The sequence below is a fragment of the Eulemur rufifrons genome, chromosome 28 (genome assembly GCF_041146395.1).
Source record: "Eulemur rufifrons isolate Redbay chromosome 28, OSU_ERuf_1, whole genome shotgun sequence".
Lineage (NCBI taxonomy): Eukaryota > Metazoa > Chordata > Mammalia > Primates > Lemuridae > Eulemur > Eulemur rufifrons.
In genome coordinates, this window is record NC_091010.1 from 21,091,230 (window position 1) to 21,110,364 (window position 19,135).

The following is a 19,135-nucleotide window of genomic DNA, read 5'->3' on the forward strand; positions in this document are numbered from 1 at the left end:
TTAGAGGTTCAGCATTCTGATTTTACCACAGGCCTTTTTCCTGAGGGCACTCATGAATGCAACAATGGTTTGAACTATGGCTTAAGAACTATGGCTTAAATTTATTTTATTTAAATTTCACTGAACACTAATCTTTTATCATATCAGTTTTAAATGTAATTGTTAACTTTCAGAGTGGATAAATTCAAATGATCATAAATTGGGATAACTTTTTATCATACCAAGGTGTTCTAATGCTATCATACAAAGACAGATGCTTCGGACAACCCACATTAAATTATATTTTTAATACAATTAAAGAGTATTTTTTAACCTGCTTGTAATCACAAACTGAAAATGTGTCATGTGCTTGCTTACCTTAGATAAATTATGATACATAAAGCTCAATAGCAAGAGAAGGCTTGTTTTATGCATATAGTATGTTGAATATATTAGTCCACAAATCAGAGATTTTAAGTTGAACAGTCCCTAAAAAAATTCTGTATATTCTAAAGAACACATACCACCTCATCGAAACATAAGTGAAAATCTCCGTATTGTTCTCGCAAACCAATACGGTAAGTGTAATATAACAAATGATTGGATCAGTATGGTTTGCCTTTCAAAATTAAAGAGTCAGAAAGGGGCCTCTAAGAAGCCATGTAGCCTAATCCCCTCACCTTTTGTGTGTGTGTATTCATTCAAAGTGAGTGCAAATTTTTTCTTTTACAAAAAAACTGGACATATTTAAGGTATACAATCTGATGAGTTTAGATCTCACTCTTTTATAAATGAAGAAACAACTTCAGGCAAGCTCAGTGACCTGACCAAGGAAATTCAGCAGTTAGAGGCAAGACTATAACACACATCTCTTTATGCTATTTAAACTGGGCTGTCTATTATAACACTGACTAGGACTATTTTTTTCCCTTCTCTATCCTAAAGAACATATTGTTTCTCTAGATCACATTTTAAATGATCATTGGGATCATTTAAAAAGCTCCCATACTTAACGTCGTTTTATACTTATTTAATCATATACAAGTCTTAGAAAAATGCTTGAAGTAATTTGAACACCTATTTTTCCTATACTTCAAGCATAGAGTACAGAACCTGACTGAATAAAACAAAAAGAAAGGATCTATTTAGGATCATTAAGACCAAATGTAAATTGGCAGTTATTTGGAAGACAGCTGTTCAGCAAAGTGTTTTGAAAGTGTTCTAGCTAGGCAGAGTACCAATTCTAATAGATATGCACATCACAGAAAACAGTATGGAGAGACCCCCGTTCCAGACAGAGTTCCATGTACAGAAGATCCAAGGAAGCAAGTGCTGTCACAAATTATACTGCCTTTCCAACTATCACCACCAAATTCCTTCATAGGAGACTCACACAATGTCAGATGATTTCTGGGAAATACTAAAATCAAGTTGAGAGATTCTTCTTGGTTTAGTCAATCGGAATAATTTAGGCTGGAAAGACAACTCCTCTAAGGGTTGGGTTGACTTTTGCCCGCACCTTGCCTACAACGGCACCAATTAACACCTAAGGTCCTTTGAAGAGAAAAATTCCATTATTTCTTTTCTTTCTTGGGAGCCGTTTTTTTCCCTCCTCCTTTGGAAGGTTTGCAGTACTTTGCTTCCATCTGTGCCAGAAAATTGTCCATTTCCTTTTGCCGATCCTTTTGTCTGCTCTGTTTGAGAAGTTAAAATACAAGCTTTCAAACCACAGAAATAGGAAGTACTTAGTGGTTGCCAGGGGCTGGGAGAAGGGAAGAATAGAGCATGACTACTGATGGGTATGAGGTTTCTTTTTGAAGTGGTGAAATGTTCTAGAATTAGTGTTGACGGTTGTGAATATATTAAAAACCATTGAATTTAAACCACTTTAAAAGGACAAACAGATGGTATATAAGTTACATCTTAAAAGAAAACAAAATACCCATACTACCACACATACACTCCAAAGAAAATATTAGCAGTAGGAATCAGAACATAAGAGAAGTAGTGACAACCTGCCAAGTTTACCTGAATGACTGCTTTCAAGTTATGTACTCCTTCGTCAAGCCCCAACTCTTTCCTGCTCATTTCTGCTTCTCTAGCCTCTTCCTGAGCCTGAAACAGAGACTCACATGAGACTCCATGGCAACTAGTAAATGCTTAAAATACATCCTCTTTCCTAAAAACAAATTTATGATAAGACATTTCAATTTGAGGATTATACAAATAGACAAAATGAATAACATTTTTTAAATGAATAAAATTACATAAATCATGTCATTCATTAAAGGGCAACATTCCTGTGAGCAAGCAATAGATGCTCTGATTCCAATAAGCAATTCTGTTTTATCCCCATGTCTGGTTGCTGAAGATAGCAAGTACTTTGGCACTCATAAACCGCATGGTGACAGAAAAGAAAAATGTGCTAGGAGAGCTAGGAAAGGTCACTTAACCAAGGATGTTCTCCAGGCACTTCAGATTCCTCCTCTGGAAACTGAATTTACCACATGGGACTCAGGCAGTCTTGTGAACAACCCTGGCTTAAAATGATTTCTCCTGAGTAGGCAGAAGAAACAACAGTAATAAATTCACTTTTAACCTTTCTTTACCTGATTTCAAAGCCACTTTCATTTGCTGAATTTTCCTAGGGCATTGTTTTCAAAATACAATACCTTAGGGCAACAACTATAAGAGGCCCCAACCCCTTGTGAATTTTCTAAGTGGCAAAGAATGCAAATAATTCTGGGAATGATGATACATTAGGACTTCTTTATGCAAGAGACACAGTTTCCTTGTATTCAAATTCTCTTTCTAAATTCAGCATCCCTTCTAAGTTTGTCAGTCTCTCAAAACTATGCCATTTCTCCCTCAAACTCTAGGGAAGTTTCTCAAGCTAATAGCCTATTGTTGAATGCAGCTGTGCTCAGTTTCACCTGAGAAAATGATTAACAACTTAGGAGAAACTGTCAGCTTGAGTCTAAGCAGATGTAGCCTATGAACCAAAATGATGATCTTGTATGCATTCCACTTCTCCCCACAGCTCAACACAGAGATGGCATGACCTTCTAGGCAAAACAGGTCCTTTAAATTTTCACCAAACCAAAAAGGCCAGTTTACTCTGTACGTGCCTCATTTACCTAAAACCTGGAGACTTCTCCCCACCCCCCGGTTCAGCCACATAAAATTAAGGCACCTCAAACACACACCAGAGATCCAAAATTTTAAATTGTCTTCTCTCCTTGGAGCTCTTATTATGAAAGCCAAGTTGAGGTAATGGTTACTTTGGTGCAAGTCCAAGACAACTTTCCCAAAAGACCAGAGGAGACACAAATGTTTACTACCTTGAATACACTCTTTCCCTGAACTCTGTCTTAAGCACCTTTCCTCTGCCATCACCCCACCCTTCCCTACTCCCCAGTTTATTTTTTTCAGATATTCTCCTTTATTCTCATATTTGTATTATGTAGCTGAAGTAACAGGCCTGTAGAGTTTCCTGTGGATTACCTAAGGCTACATAGCAAAGCATTAATTGAGGCAGGGATTAAAATCCAAGGCTTCTGGACTCCTACTTTGTTTTTCTTTCCAGGAATTTAACCATTTTTATATAGGAAATGTTAGAGAGGGATAGGAAACAGGGTTCCAGGAGTGTGAATATGGGAACCCACTCTCCCAATTTTATTTGGTCTTGAAATCAGGTGTGTAAAATGGGTGGGCAGAAGAACCTGTTTTACACCTGGGATGGTACTGAGTCCTGTTAATGAGTCAGCCAGCCTTCTGGGCTATAGTCACTCCCTCACTCCCCCAGTTTAATATGGGTGTAAAGAACAAACAGGCCATAATCCTCAATTCTTGACAATCAAGAAAGTATTCCTTCCTCAAAGTGTAGTCAGAAAGACACCTTTATCAAAATGAGCTAAAATGTTTGTTTAAACAATATGTTCTGGATCCAACCCAAGAATCAATCTCTGGGCAAAGGCTCAAGAATCTACACTTTTAACAAGACAGTGTCTGCTGTCTTCACCCCATCCCTCAACTGAGTGAAGACCACTGTCTGTCTTATGTACCCAGACTCCATTACTTTATCTGCTGAGGAATGCCTCTGCAAAGCTACAAGAATTGGCCTATATGAAAAATATTTTAGCGTTACTTTAAGATATTATTTAAACAATCCATTCTGTAAAATCATCTTGAGCACAACATACTAGAAAAAAGGGTTTCTCTTGAACTGGTATGCCCATTTTATTAGATGAGAGATACAGATGAAATTAACCCTAATCCTCACTTCAGTAGTTTTGTGTATACTTCCATTGTTATAAATACCCTCAAATCCTCTTCGGAATCAGTCAAGACATGAATAATCAATAGCATTCCAGATCTTACCCTCCTTTTCCTTGCATTCATCTTCTGTTTCGATTCTCTAACAAAGGCATTATACGATGGGACCTCTCCGGTGTCAATAGCTTGCTGAATAATATTCCTTATCCTGGGTTCCTCTGTGTACTGCACACAAAGCACAGACTCCATGATCCGATCCATGTCACCCTTGAAATCCAGATATGCCTGTTTAATGTCAGCCAGCTCTTCTTCAGAACCTTTGTATGTCTTTTCAAAAGCTTGAATGTCCTCTAGAGATATCTGATAAGAGAGATATACTTTGAGAATTTTATTTTAAATAAGAAGTAAAGTACTCTAGTAAGACTAGAGACTTAGAAGTTGAAATGTTTCTCCCCATATACAACAGTTGCTTGAGTGGATATTGTTGTAAGGAACCAAATTTTCTATGCCTAAGCTATTCCAGAGTTCTCCCTGGTCCAACCTTCACAACTGCTAAACTAGGGACCAGGGAAGGGAAATTAAAGTTTCCAAAGTAGGGAAGAGACTGAGATAAACATTCAAGACTTACGTTTAGATATGTAAAATAAAGTACACCCTGTAAAAAAACAAATCCTCCCTTTTCACTGTAACAATCTCACTATATCAACAGGAAAACAAACGCTGTTTCAATAAATGTGCCTGTTTTATATTTCAAGACCAAACTCAAATTTCTCATTCAGACAAAATTAACACAAAAATGCAAGGCCTCAAAGGCACTGAATAAACGTTTGTTGATTGAATAATAGTAAGTCACAAAGAAACCTCCAAAGTTTCCTACCTTTTTAAAGAGTAATCTCCAATATGCCTCCCAATCCCGGTCTTCAGTGAGCATAGCAGAATCCTCGTCCACTGTTCCCTGTTCATCGTACACTGCTCTCTGTTCTTTGTCACTTAAAACGGAATAGACTTTCCCCAGAATCTGAGGGAAAAGAGTATCCAAAAGTCACCCCTGCACCCCCGACCCCACTGAAACCGCGCCTCGAGAAAAAGAGAAAGCGCCAAGCCACAGTGAGCACATTCCCCGCAGCGGGGGTAGGTGTCTAGAAGACCGGGAGAGGCCAGGGAGGACGGCCTGCCTTGGGGCAGCGACCTGTATACCTGGAAGCGGCGGGTGGCGTCCTCCTTGTCACCCTCGCCCACTCTGTCCGGGTGCACCTGCAAGGACACTTTGTGGTAGCCCCGTCGGACCTCGCCGTCCGACGCCTCGCGCCGCACGCCTAGCACCCGGTAAAGGTCGACGGTACCGAACACTTCCTCGCATAGCTCCAGCAGCCCCATGCTAGGCTTGGGGGAACCTCCACGAAAACAGCTGCTCACAGACTCACGGACTAGAGCTCCGGACGGCTTTTTCCCGCTCAAATAGCCCACAGCACCCGCGTCACAAGAGGGGCGGAAGGGGCGGGACTACGCTACGCTGCGCTGCCGCGCTTTACGGCGGCCGCGCAGACAGGGCGTGGCCAGACTGGCGCCCGCCCGGGGACGCCTTGCCTGCGGCGCAGCGGCGCTCCGTCCCATCACAGCGTCTCCTGCGCGGCCTCCCCGTGATTCTGAAAACCTGGCATCTTACCAGTTGTCTTACCCCCAGTGCCCAGGGCAGAAAGCTTACTCAATAATATATATGGAACGTCCATATATTTGGCTTTTATAAATTGCTGGCCTTTTTAAAAAAAAAGTAGAAAACGGCCAAACATCACCATTCGGCAATTTCACATGGTTCAACCTAACAGATTTGTTTTTCCAACGATGATCCTGAAAGCAATAGGTAGAGCCGTACACCCAGATAATTTTGCAACCTATAGGTTGGGACTGCTGGGGTACTTTCCCTCGAGTCCTGCAGGAAAAACCCTACATTGAACAAAAACCACAAAACACGGGTCTTCTAAAAAACTCTTGACAGAGCTGATGGATTTGACGTTTATTACAGAATCATCTTCATGCACCTTCCTGCTACCGAGTCACCTTTCACATTGGTGGAGATAATATGACCCAAACCCTCATCTTAATAAAAACACGCTGCTGAAGGAAGGCTTTCTTTTAATGCTTTGTTAAGTTCATAGCTGGGTTTGAGCATGTTGTATCTGAAGTGGTAACAGTGTCAGCTGGAGCAAACATCCAAGACATAGATGGTGAGAAACTTCAGCCTTGAGATCCAAAGCAAGACTAAGGCCGGAGAAAACTTTGGTAATCAGGGAGAGGACAAGCTCACCCAGGAAATATGTTTATATAGATCATAGACAAAGGATAAACCAGAATGCAAAGTGATTACCTGGGTTGCCATAAATTTAGTGGCTCAAAATAACTTTTTACTTTAACCAATTTCACACCAATTCCCTTCACTGATCTTCACTTTTGAGAATCATTCTGCTCTGCCAGTAAGTTTCTGCAAAGTCTCAAACTCTCCAGGGTATAGTAACATCTTTTAAACCTCCAAGAGTTGTCATGGTTTTCAAAGCATTTCTCTTTCCCAGATCCAAGAGCAAACTCAAGTCAATTCCTGTAGACCTCTCCTGGCTTCAAAGTATCCTCAAAGCAAGTGGAGGCCAGTCAGCAACAACTCCAGAGAAGCCTTGATGACCCTGGAATTTGGGGTGGCCAGTAATTGTTCTCAGAACATAAAACCTGGAGAAAAATAAGCTGGTACATTGATAGGGCTTTATAACCTCTATAAATTTCCTGTATCTTAGTCTTATGCCAGAATTTGAAGTCTACATTATCCAGAGTGTACACTAAAACCATGTAAATCACAGTTATGGTTGTAAAATCCTGCAGTTTTGGTGGAGCAATGTGATGTTTTGTTTTGGCATAACCAATCAATTTATATTATCAAACTCATGATACCTAAATATGATTCTATGACTGACTTTCTAATTGGACTCTTAAAAACGCCTCAATTTTTGCTCATTTTTCCACCCTCCAGACAACATATGTTGGAAAGAGATTTCCAGGTAGGCATATTGGAGTCTGAATCCTGTATCACTGGGCAAGTTTCCACCTCTAAGCCTCAGCTTCCCCATATGTAAAATGGAGATAGTCCTACCTTCCTTCATGATATCTTATAATCTTCACGAACAACCTTGCATGTAAATGGCCTAGGATACACATAGGTATTTAACAATATTAGTTTTCTTCCAGTTTTTTTTTTTTTTTTTTGAGACAGAGTCTTGCTCTCTCACCCAGGCTAGAGTGCCCTGGTGTCAGCCTAGTTCACAGCAACCTCAAACTCCTGGGCTCAAGAGATTCTCCTGCCTCAGCCGCATGCACCACCACACCTGGTTAATTTTTTCTATTTTTAGTAGAGACAGGGTCTCACTCTTGCTCAGGCTGGTCTCAAACTCCTGACCTCAAATGATCCTCCAGCCTCAGCCTTCCAGAGCGCTAGGATTACAGGTGTAAGCCACCATGCCCGACCCAGTTTCTCATTCTTAAAAGGCAGGTTATTACAGCCCAAAAGCGATTTCCATAATGAATCTACCTTTGCAAATTTGAGAATATGTGTTAAGCAAGACAATTTAAATCTTCCAATTACAAAATCAATAAGCAAGGTAACTATTCTTACACTTATGTGCTGATCATAAATGATTAAAGAACGATTTGAATATGCCATGAACATTTTGGCTGAGGGCTTTGAACCAGGAGATCTTGGAAGGCAGCAGATTATAAAGTTGTCCAAGAGACCCAGGGCCCAACCCAAAGTCCAATACTCCCACAGTCACTGTCTTTCCCAAGACAAAGGCTGAAAAGTTGTTTAGTACCTAGACTCAGCTCTATGTCATACAAGAACAAATCTCTCCCTGGGCCTTGCTCAGACCAGGTCAGAAGAGAATGGGTGACTCAAAGAACTCCATTTATTGACCTCCAAATTGAACAATTTTAAGATCTCTGCACAAGTGTTTTAAGAGGACCTTGTCCTTATTCCCACGGCTATGCTCAAGGCAGTCAGCTTGTTTCTGTTGCTGAAGCTTCTGTATTTGTTTTCTGAGAAGCTAAGAGGACTTCACGTGCCCTTTTCCTTCGCAGTCTCTCAGCATTTGTGATAATCATAGGATGCAAAGGGAAAAAGCCAGAAAGACCTGAAAGCAAAAGAATTTTCATTTATTATAACACAGTACAAGCCAGTCTCCTTGGGAACTCTGCCTCACAGAACTGAGGTCTGAGACCTGACCCAGGGCATGAAGGTAAACCATGCTCCTCACTTGCCAAACTCTGACTACCTCCTCTTCTCCCCCTAATTTACTGCAAGGAGACAGTGGATGTTGTCTACTTACTAACACTATTCTCCTGACTTGAAAAAAAGTTAAAGTGACAAGATGGCCAATCAATACACACTATTCCCATTTTTAGCAAAAAGTTCTAGTCACCCAAAAAGTCTCACAAAGGAGTCTACTAAAGGGCCTCCAGATTCAAAATGGCAATTAGATCATAACTTCAGCTCCCATTCAAGTCCTGAGCAGCCTGGAAGGAATGAAAATCATTCTTCATTCTCATTATCCTGGAGCTGATTTCAGTTTAAAACCCCTCAATGAGGTAAGACCAGAGCTGAGTTACCCAGAAGCTTTTCCATAGGCTTAGAGAGGTGGGCCCCACAGCCAATCCAATACCGGATCCTGTCCAGGTTAAGGGCAACGAGTTTTTCTCCATGGGTGTTGGGCAGTGGATCATAGGAACCCAACTGCTCTACGAAACGGCCATCCCTGGGACACTTGTTGTGAGCAGCCACAATGCGGTAGAAAGGCCGGTTGGTGCAGCCACCCAGAGCAAGGCGGATGGTTAAGTGGCCCCCGTGGTAGGCCTTGCAGAAGACGGTAGCTGTAGAAAAATCGCTGGGTTAGTGCACAAGAAATAAGGACGCAAAATGGGCAAAATGAGATAGACGGAACAATTCCCTTTTCCACTTAAATATCCTCACTTCCAATCTATTCTTCTTAATCTGTCTTAGATATCGTCTTCTTTGTGAAACCCCTCTTTATCTACTGTCAGAAATGCCCTCCTCCTCATACCCAAGTCCACTCAGCATAGACCTGCCGTTTACTAGGTCTTATGACCTTGTGCTGAAGACTCAGTTGCCTCATCTGTAACATGAAATGAGGAGTTCAGCGAGGATTAAGTGGGAAAAAACTAAAAGAAAGATCAATCGTAAGGCAGTGTGGCTCTTTCAGGTTCGGGTTGTCTCCAGCACGCCTTGGAGCGCCGCTCCACCCCGTCCCGAATGCCCAAGCCCCCACGAACGCCCGGAAGGTCTCGCGGGGTCCCGGTGACTCACTGAGGTGCACCATGGTGCGGCCGGCGTGCGGCTCCCTGGGGCGTCCCGCTGCCTGCACTGACCGGCCCCACGGCCTTGGCGGGGCGAGGACCCAAACCCAAACGCTCGATGCAGCCCTACGGCAGACCTCACCGCGGGGTCAGCCCAGCCCGACAGCCTCAGTTCCGGAAGCGGGTTGTCCACTCCCCCTGCCTTTTCCGCTTTCCGCGCCTACACTTCCCATAATGCAACCCGGTGACGACTAATGTACCTTAAACTGCCGCAAAGGGGGCGCGTTTCAATTGGCGTCCTGTGGGAATTTCCGTGCCATCCGTCACTGGTCCGAGTTGCTGCGGGAGTGAGGAGCTTTGTTAGCATCCCAGGCGCGCCAAGAGAAGTGATGAATTCTCTACAAATCCATACATCCTGCAAACGTTTTTTGAGCACCCATTAGGGCCGAGGCGCAGTACTGAGAACGCAGACGTGAGAGGGCGCTGTTCCTGCCCCCGTGGTGCTCAGTCTGGTGGGGAGACGGAGAGGTTAGACCAGAGAAGCTAGGGCGGCCTGTACACAGTGCGGGGGCTAGACACGCTTGATACTTCCTCAGGAAAACTTCACAAAGGAGGTAGCGTCAGGGCCGAGACTGGGGGAAGGATTATAAATGATTGTAGAGTTTACTTTTTCCTTCTCTGGTAACTAATTTGCCTCTCACCTTCCCACCTATTCTCCCACCCCCAAAGTGGTATTCAAGCCTTAAAAAATAAAGGACAGGGAATCTTTACTCCTGCTGTGATCCAGGAGGGCAGGGGTGAAATAATGACTTGTTATCTCTAGCCCTAGAATACGGCCTCAGTGGTGAAAGCTTTTACAACTATATTATAGGGTAGTGGTGTCTTCATGGAGCCCTTGTAGTTTATATCTGAAGATACCTGTGGTTGGTTAGAGGGAGTCAATACCTCCACCTTCAGCAAAGACCTCTCTGTTCAGCATTTTTGTTCACTATTGGTTCCAAAGGGGCTGGCCACAACTATTTAATAGTATGCTCTTTGCCCCGATACAGTGACCAAGTCTAGCTGTCTTCCATAGGCCCACCTTTGAAAATGATGCCTTAATTCCCAAGTTTCAGTTAAGTGGACCTGGCCAGGGTCCACTTAGCCGCTGACTTCCTCCAGGAGTGATCTGATAAGCTTTCATCAGAAAGCCTAATAATGACCCCAATGTATAGAGTAGCTATACTATATATAATTTTTAATACATATAAAATTACATATACTCAGCATACATAATTAACTTCAGAACCACACTGATGAATTCTGAGTCTTTTATTTCAATTTTTTATTGTGATCTAGTTTACTGTCAACCAGTAAAACATCTAGTAACATAGCCGATGGAAATAAATGAATGGGTTTCTGTTTATGGTGAAGATTCTTTTGTTTTCCAGCTCCAGGCTTCATATGGTGAAACTTTCTCTGGGAAGGAAAGCAGCTCAGAGTCCCACACAGAAAATTCTTCAGCTGGAAGGATGTCAGAAAGATGGATTTCCAAAGCCAACCATTTCCTGTACCATTCGGATCTCTGCAAGCAGAGCCTCATCTTTCAATTTCAGCTACGTGAGAGAGGAAGGAAGGGAAAGACACGTCATACCTGATGTACCTATGTGGCTTTGAAGACCCCTCATTTGTGGGACCAGAGCTACAGAACATAGTTCCTTGGGATGGAATTGGTTCTTCCTATATTCCCTATTTCAGGAAAGCTCCATTAAAATACCTTAGAACATTGTGCTGGTTACATGAATATGGTTCCTTTGTGAAAATTCATCAAGCAATGTGAACACTCATGATTTATACATTTTTTGGTAAAATAACTTAATGTTTATTTTTTAAAGTGTTCATATTATCACCAACGTCTCTAGGCTAATGTGTAGTATTCTCATTTGGCAAGTGACAGCAAGTAATCAAAGACACAGGAATCACAGGCTTTTATTAGATCTGAATTTAATTTTAGAATCTAGATGTGTAGTAGAGACATCTAGTAGCCTACTGAATACCCATTCTCTTTTATTAACGAAATCTTGATTTCTTTTCAGGACAGCAATGCAATCAGTTAAAAAGCCACATTTTTCTGCCTCCCTTGCAGCTAGAGGTAGTCATACGACCAACTGTGGCCCAATGAAATGGAAGCTAAAGTCATTGGATGGGACACCTGGGAAAAGCCCTTTAAAGGGAAGTGAGGGCCTTTGTTTCTTATGCCTGGGCACAGAGCTGGGGTCCAAAAAAATAAATAAAATAAAGGGACGTGAAATAGCTATAGCATGGCCCCTTTTTCCTTTTCTCTTTATTTTTCCTGAAACATGGGTTTGGTAGGTGGAGCTACCTTAGCTATCTTGCAACTATGAGGGATGAAAACTGCATGCTACAATTGGCAGAGCAGAAAGATAGAGGTTAGGTCCCTGATGACACTGTGAAGCTGTGGTACCAACCTTGGACTTTTCACTAGGTAAGAAAAAAATAAATTTGTTTAAGCCATTGTCTTATTACTTGTCAGGTCCAATTACTTGCAATTCATAACTAATAAATAGACCAGGGATTGTTCATGAGCCAAATGCTGCCCACCATCTGTTTTTTGTAAGTAAAACTGTATTGGAACATAGCCAATCATTTATGTATTATCTATTGCTGCTTTTGCACTTAAAAGTACAGAGTTTAGTAGTTGCAACCAAGATGTTGGCCTACAAACTCTAAACAATTTCCTATTTTGCCCTTTACAGAAAAAGATAGCTGACTCCTGGACTAGACCAACCCCTACAAAACCATAGTCTCTCTAAAGATATGGATATGGTCTCTCTAAAGAGTTGGAAGAAAGCTCACCCGTGGACTATGTAGGTTATTATTACAAACACAGCAATTCCGTGATAAGGGCAAAGATGGTTAAGAAAAGCCTCGAGAAAAATATTCACATCATGCAATGCTCTGAAGTCCTGAATTAAGCCAGTACCTTCCTCCCAGTTTCCCAACTTCAGTATGGTGCACACAAATGATAGAGGTGTCTGTGTCATACCTTCATTGTATACTTGTAGGCCTGTTCAGCTTCCAGTTGCCGTCCAGCCTGAAAAAAGTGCAGCAGCTGGTGATGATGACTTGTCACAAACATTATAGTATGGAAACTACATTGCCTCAATTGTTTCTACCTAAGACTGAGGAGTCTACCCCTTCCCAGTTAAGAACCTCTGAATTCAAAGCAGAAGCTGGAAAATGAAATGAAGTAGGGAAAAACAGATTTTTAAAAATTCCTCCATTTCAGAAAGCTTAAAAACAGCTTGGGCTCTCATTTTTTTCTGAAAGCACCTTGAGTCATTTGTTCCTTTTATGATCAAAGCCATTCTGTTAATAACAGTTAACACTTTCATAGTTCTTACTATGTGATTTACCTTGTTTTCATTGATGACATTGTCTTAATTGCTTTACATATGCTCGTTCTTAATCCTCAAGACCTAGGTGATAACTATTATTTATCATTCCCAGTTTACAGAGAGAGAAACCTAGGCACAGAAAGGATAAATAACTTGCCAGGGTTATGAAGCTAGTAATTAGAGGAACCAAGTTTTGAAACAGTGCAGTCTGACTCCAGAGTCCAAGGTTTTAACTACTGCACTTTATCCCGTCTCTATGCATTAGACAAAGTAGATATTAGAATGCAGATCTGAATAGGGGATGAGAATACTAACTATTCCTTTCAGCTAATATTATTCTTTGCTTGAAACACTCTTCCAGGGCTTAAATGAGATAATATAAATCCACTATTATACTTCACAAATTTGTTATATAGCAAATTAGTCAGAGTATGCAAAGTCATTGGGAAAGCTTAAATACATAAATATTTAACCTCAGAATATTTGGGCAGGAAGGGAATTTAGGGAATATCTAGTCAATTTTCTGACCAGTTCTAGTCCATGTATAATTTCTACTAGGTCACAAAACGTTCATACACCAAACCCTTCCTTCCTACAATAGCTACACTTTGAAATGTTCTCACCTGAAGTTCACTGAATTGCCAGGGGCATTTTTCCAGCACACATTCCCTTCCTACCACCACCACCTTTGTTTCCCTCCTGCCATAGGGAGGCAGCAGCCCAAATGATGTGAGGATCCAGAATAGCCAAAACAATTTTGAAAAATAATAATTTGTTGCAATTATATACATTGCTGCTGTAAACAATCCTCGTACATGTCTTCCTGAATTTTTCTTAGGATTATATCTAGATATGACATTGCCAAATTATAGATATCAATGTGACTACATAATGCCACATTGCACTTAAAAGTTTTTGTACCAATTTACATCCACTATCAATTATGAGACTCCTCATCGATGTTGGTAATACCATGCTTTAATTGTTGCCAATCTGATGGCGGTCAATTTCTGCCACATCATTAAATTGCTCATGCTTACTAGTGACACAGATCTTCTTTTCATACATGTATTGGCTTTTATAATTTCCACAGCAGCAAACTGCATTTTTCTATCCTGTGTTCATTTTTAAATCAGGATGTTCGTAGAGTTTTTCCCCTTATTATAGGGACTATTTATATAACATGTATGCTAATTGTTTATTAGTTACAAATGCTGCAAATATTTATAGTAAAGGCCTTAAGCTTTATATTAGTGTCCTTTTTATACATGAGTTTCTAACTTTTACATAGTTAATTTATTGATATTTTATTTTATTTTTAAGACAGAGTCTTGCTCTGTCGCCTGGGCTAGAGTGCCGTGGCGTCAGCCTAGCTCACAGCAACCTCAAACTCCCAGGCTTAAGCAATCCTTCTGCCTCAGCCTCCCGAGTAGCTGGGACTACTGGCATGTGCCACCATGCCCGGCTAATTTTTTCTGTATATATTTTTAGTTGTCCAGATAATTTCTTTCTATTTTTAGTCGAGACAGGGGAGTCTCGCTCTTGCTCAGGCTGGTCTCGAACTCCTGACCTCAAGTGATCCTCCCGCCTCGGCCTCCCAGAGTGCTAGGATTACAGGCATGAGCCACCTCGCCCAGCCCCCCCATCACTATTGATTGAATAGTCCCATTTGTTCCTCATTTAGGAGGACGTTATGTTGTCTTTTTAAAATAGCTACATTAAGGTATAATTTACATACCACAAAATCCACTAATTTTAGGGTTCAGTTGTATAATCATCTCCTCAATTCAGTTTTAGAAGACTTCTACTACCCCAAACAGTTCTCTCATGCCTGTTTACAGTCAGTCCCCATTCCCACCCTTGGCTCTAGGCAACCATTAATCTATTTTCTGTCTCTATAGTTTTCTTTATTTCAAATACATGGGATCATATAATAGAAATATAGCATTTTGTGCCTTGCTGCTTTAACTTAGCATGATGTTTTTGAGGTTCATCCATATTGTTACATGAATCAGAATTTCATTTTAACTACTAAGTAGCACTCCATTGTGTAAAAATACCTCATTTTTGTTTACCCATTCAATGTTTCCAGTTTGGGGCTATTACTAAATGCTGTGATTAAAGTTCACATGCAAATCTTTGTGTGGACCTATGTTTTCCTTTTTCTTGGCTAGATACGGAGAGGTCGAACTGCTGGGACATATGGTAAATATATGTTTAGTTCTTTTAGAATCTGCCAAAATGTTTTCCAAAGTGATTGTACCAATTTACAACCCTACTAATAGTGTATGAGAGTTCTAATTTATCCACAACCTTGTATTGTCTGTGTTTTTTGATTTAAGCTATCCTTTTTTTTTAACAGGATGGTTTATGGCAACAGGAAAAGCCTAACACTGGAAGAGGGAATTCATCCCCAAAGAGCTGCCATCATGCTTCTCTGCCTCAGTTTCTTCATTTGTAATAAAAGAGTATTGGGCTCAACCAGCACTGTCTAATAGTGGGAGCCACATAGGCAATTTTAAATGTTCTCTTAGCCACATTAAAAAGGCGACAAGAAACAGATGGAGTCAATTTTAATAGCATATTTTATTTATGATTTGAGCTATTCTAGTAGGTGTGTTAGTATGGTGTCACTTTGCATTATCTTGATGAGGTATCTCTAAAAATGTTTTTGACATAATTTCAGATTAAAGTTACAATAGCAGTTCCCTCTCTCTCTCTCTCTCTCTCTCTATACATGTACATACATATGCCTATGTATACAGTAGTCCTCCTTATCTGTGGTTTCACTTTCTGCAGTTTGAGTCAACCTTGGTCCACCACAGTCTGAAATTATTAAATGGAAAATCCCAGAAATAATCCATAAGTTTTAAATTGTACATGGCCGTTCTGAGTACCATGATGAACTCTTCCACTGTTCTGCCTGGGATGTGAATCATGCCTTTGTCCAGTGTTTCCGTGCTGTAGACACTACACATCAGCTAGTAACCTAGTAGGCCTCTGGGTTATATATAGATCAACTGTCATGGTATTATTGTGCTCGTGTTCAAGTAACCCTTATTTTACTTAATAATGCCCCCAAAGCACAAGAGTACCAATGTTGGCAATTGGGTTATGCCAAAGAGAAGCCGTAAAGTGTTTCCTTTATGTGAAAAGGTGAAAGTTCTTGACTTAATAAGGAAACAAAAAAATCATATGCTGAGGTTGCTAAAATCTATGTTAAGAATGAATCTTCTATCTGTGAAATTGTGAAGAAGGAAAAAGAAACTTGTGCATAGTATATCTATGGTTCAGTACTATCCTTGGTTTCAAGCATCTACTCGGGGTCTTGGAACATATCCCTAGGGGATGAGGGGGCATTACTGTATATATAAACACACACACACACACACACACACACATACATGCATACTTTAACTTTTCCTGAACATTTGAGAGTAAATTGTAGACATGATGCAATTTTAACATCTTAGTATGTGTTTTCTAAAATCAAGGATATTCTCTCATTTAACCACAGTACAATTATCAAAATCAGGAGATTAATATAGATAGAATACTATTAACGAATCTATAGACCTTATTCAGATTTTTCCAATTGTTCTAATAATGTCCTTTAAAGCAAAATAAAATCCAGGATCATGCATTGCATTCATTATTTATGTCTTCAGTTTCTTTTAAGCTGGAATAGTTCCTGAGTCTTTGTGTTTCATGGCATTGGCATTTTTTAGAAGTACAGAACAGTTATTTTGTAAAATATTCCTCAATTTGTGTTTGTCTGATGTTGCCTCATGATCATATCATGTTATAAACTTTTGGCAGGAATATCACAAAATGATGTGTTCTCAGTGCATCAGGAAGCACAAACTGTTTATCCCAATACTGGTGATGTTAACTTTGATCATTTATTTAGATTGTTATCTGCCAGGTTTCTCTATTACAATGTTAGCATTTTCCCCTTTGTAATTAATAAGTAGATTAATAAGAGATACTTTGAGACTGTAAATATTCTCTTACTCCTTAAACTTTCACCCATAATTTTAGCATACATTAATGACTGTTCACTGAATCACTTACAATGGTTTCCAAATTGTGATTTTTCTAATTCCATCATTCTTTATACATTTCATTTTTTTTTTTTTTTTTTGAGATGGAGTCTTACTCTGTCACCTGGGCTAGAGTGCCATGGCATCAGCCTAGCTCATAGCAACCTCAAACTCCTGGGCTCAAGTGATCCTCCTGCCTCAGTCTCCCGAGAAGCTGGGACTACAGGCGCACATCACCACACCTGGCTAATTTTTTCTATTTTTAGTAGAGTCAGGGTCTCGCGCTTGGCTCAGGCTGGTCTCAACTCCTGAGCTCAAGTGATCCTCCCGCCTTGGCCTCCCAGAATGTTAGGATTACAGGAGTGAGCCACCATGCCCAGCCTGGATCATAGATTCTTATTTGTAATCCTTTTCTATATTTATTTATTTGGACGCCCAAATTATCCCAGATTTGGCCAGTGGGAGCTCCCTTTAAGCTAGTTTCTATGTCTTTAATTTTTTTCCCATGTCTTTTTGACATGTCCCAATCTTTCTTTTAGCATTTTTTACTTTTTGACTCAATAAGATATTCCAGACTCATCTTTTACTTTCTTTGCACCAGTTTTGGAATTTTCAGCCATTTTCCAAGAAGCCTCTGGTCTTTCCCCCACCTTTTCCCCCCTAAACTAGACAAATGCATTAGTTCCTTATAATGGATTTACAATTCAAGACCTGAGCACCAGATGTGCTCATGGCTCCCCCTCATTCATTTTTTATATATAGATAAATACAGACATAGGTATGTATTTCTATATATTTGTATATATTTCTATGTATCTATCTATGTCTGTGTCTATTTCCTTTATCAAACCATGAGCTCGTATTAATATCTCCAGTTCTAATCTACCAATACAAGGTCATTTTACCCTTCTCATTTCCCTATTTGTAACTTCCTTTTCTGACACTGAAAAATGTGGCTCCCATTATCCATAATATAATTACTAATAAGTAAGTTACAGAATACTTAGTAATTTCAGAAATGCTAACTTCCCATGCCTCTGCAAAAAAAGAAGCCTACAAGATTCCAAAATTTATATAAGGTTTTTCTTTTCTCTTTAGCCTGATACATAATTATATATGTATATATATATTTTTTCAAAGAATGTTTTCAAAAGTATCCTGAGTTAGTTGTTTTTCCCCTGTCAGTATATCATTCATTTGAAATAGTTTTATTTATATTCAATTATGTGCTTTCTCCATTTTTTACTGATTGTTTTTTTTTAAATGAAACATTAGCATGGTCCCCAAAGTCAGAACTCTATAAAAAGGCATAATCACAGAGTGTCACCCCCCTCATCTCCTCCCTCCTTCTACCCATGCCCACTCATGTCCGGTACAATCTACTCTCATTAATCTCTGGTTTATCCTTCCTGTGCTTCTTTTTGCACAAAAGAGCAGATTCCTATATATTTTTTCCTTTTCAAAGGTGCTAAAATATTGTACTTTACTTTTTCACTTAATAATATATTCTTGAAATCATTCCACATCAGTTCATAGAGATTTTCCTCATCATTTTTTCAGGTGCATAGTATTCCATATACCATAGTTTAAACATTCACCTATGTATGGACATTTAGGTTGTTTCCATTATTTTGAAATTGCAATAATAATGCTGCAATTAGTAACTTTGACACCCATTTTTGAATTGCTGGAAGAAGGGCTTCAGGGTACATTCCTAGAAAAATCCAATTATTTTTAAATACTATCTAATCAAAACCTAAGTTGTCATATATATGGGTGGGTCTATTCCTGTCTGTCAAGTCTGTTCCACTTATCTATTTCTACACTAATATCACTTAGTTTTCATTGTTAAAGCTTAATAATAAGGCTTGATGTTTAATAGGAAAGCCTTCCCTCCTTATTCCTCTTTCCATATTGTCATGACTATTTTTTTTTTTTTTTGGCCTTTATTCAGCCTATTGAGTTTTAGGATTCACCTCAATCCCATTTAGTGCCTAAAAAACTGTGTTATCATTTTTATTGGAATTGCATTAAATTTACATAGTAATTTAGGAAAATTTTTCATATTTATGTTAGCAAAACTTCCTGCCC

At 39.8% G+C, this 19,135-nt stretch overlaps 3 protein-coding genes and 1 long non-coding RNA gene across 5 annotated transcripts in view; 1 reads left to right on the plus strand and 3 right to left on the minus strand.

Annotated features, from left to right (window-relative positions):
• Positions 1-443: 443 nt before the first annotated feature.
• On the minus strand, positions 444-5,737 carry DNAJC9 (DnaJ heat shock protein family (Hsp40) member C9). Its single transcript, XM_069460145.1, has 5 exons — positions 5,452-5,737; positions 5,132-5,272; positions 4,360-4,614; positions 2,008-2,094; positions 444-1,673 (listed from the first exon to the last, which is right to left on the minus strand). The coding sequence occupies exons 1-5, from the start codon at positions 5,629-5,631 to the stop codon at positions 1,554-1,556; spliced, it is 783 nt and encodes a 260-aa protein (XP_069316246.1). The 5' UTR covers positions 5,632-5,737; the 3' UTR covers positions 444-1,553.
• A 2,179-nt stretch (positions 5,738-7,916) lies between these two features.
• MRPS16 (mitochondrial ribosomal protein S16) lies at positions 7,917-9,788 on the minus strand. The gene is made up of 3 exons (XM_069460564.1): positions 9,614-9,788; positions 8,899-9,159; positions 7,917-8,423 (listed from the first exon to the last, which is right to left on the minus strand). The coding sequence occupies exons 1-3, from the start codon at positions 9,624-9,626 to the stop codon at positions 8,290-8,292; spliced, it is 408 nt and encodes a 135-aa protein (XP_069316665.1). The 5' UTR covers positions 9,627-9,788; the 3' UTR covers positions 7,917-8,289.
• Positions 9,789-10,891: 1,103 nt separating this feature from the next.
• The window catches only part of CFAP70 (cilia and flagella associated protein 70), a 71,799-nt gene continuing 63,555 nt past the window's right edge, over positions 10,892-19,135 (minus strand). For both annotated transcript variants that reach the window (XM_069459884.1, XM_069459883.1), the window contains 2 exons: positions 12,650-12,697; positions 10,892-11,198 (listed from right to left, as the gene is read on the minus strand). In XM_069459884.1, the coding sequence (XP_069315985.1) occupies positions 11,118-11,198; positions 12,650-12,697 (129 nt within the window). In that variant the 3' untranslated portion in view covers positions 10,892-11,117. The remainder of the gene's footprint in view (positions 11,199-12,649; positions 12,698-19,135) is intronic.
• On the plus strand, positions 11,139-12,398 carry LOC138375987 (uncharacterized). The gene is made up of 3 exons (XR_011231636.1): positions 11,139-11,447; positions 11,679-11,777; positions 12,370-12,398. It is a non-coding gene; the product is annotated as an uncharacterized lncRNA (long non-coding RNA).

What these genes read in the sequence shown, in the direction of transcription:
- DNAJC9 (XM_069460145.1), bottom strand. Translation starts at nt 5,631, where the DNA reads ATGGGGCTGCTGGAGCTATGCGAGGAAGTGTTCGGTACCGTCGACCTT. An exon ending in ACGCCACCCGCCGCTTCCAG is followed by an intron (nt 5,273 to 5,451) that starts GTATACAGGTCG and finishes CTTTTCCCTCAG; the next exon opens with ATTCTGGGGAAAGTCTATTC. An exon ending in GGAGATTACTCTTTAAAAAG is followed by an intron (nt 4,615 to 5,131) that starts GTAGGAAACTTT and finishes CTCTCTTATCAG; the next exon opens with ATATCTCTAGAGGACATTCA.
- MRPS16 (XM_069460564.1), bottom strand. An exon ending in GCCTATGGAAAAGCTTCTGG is followed by an intron (nt 8,424 to 8,898) that starts GTAACTCAGCTC and finishes TTTTGCTTTCAG; the next exon opens with GTCTTTCTGGCTTTTTCCCT.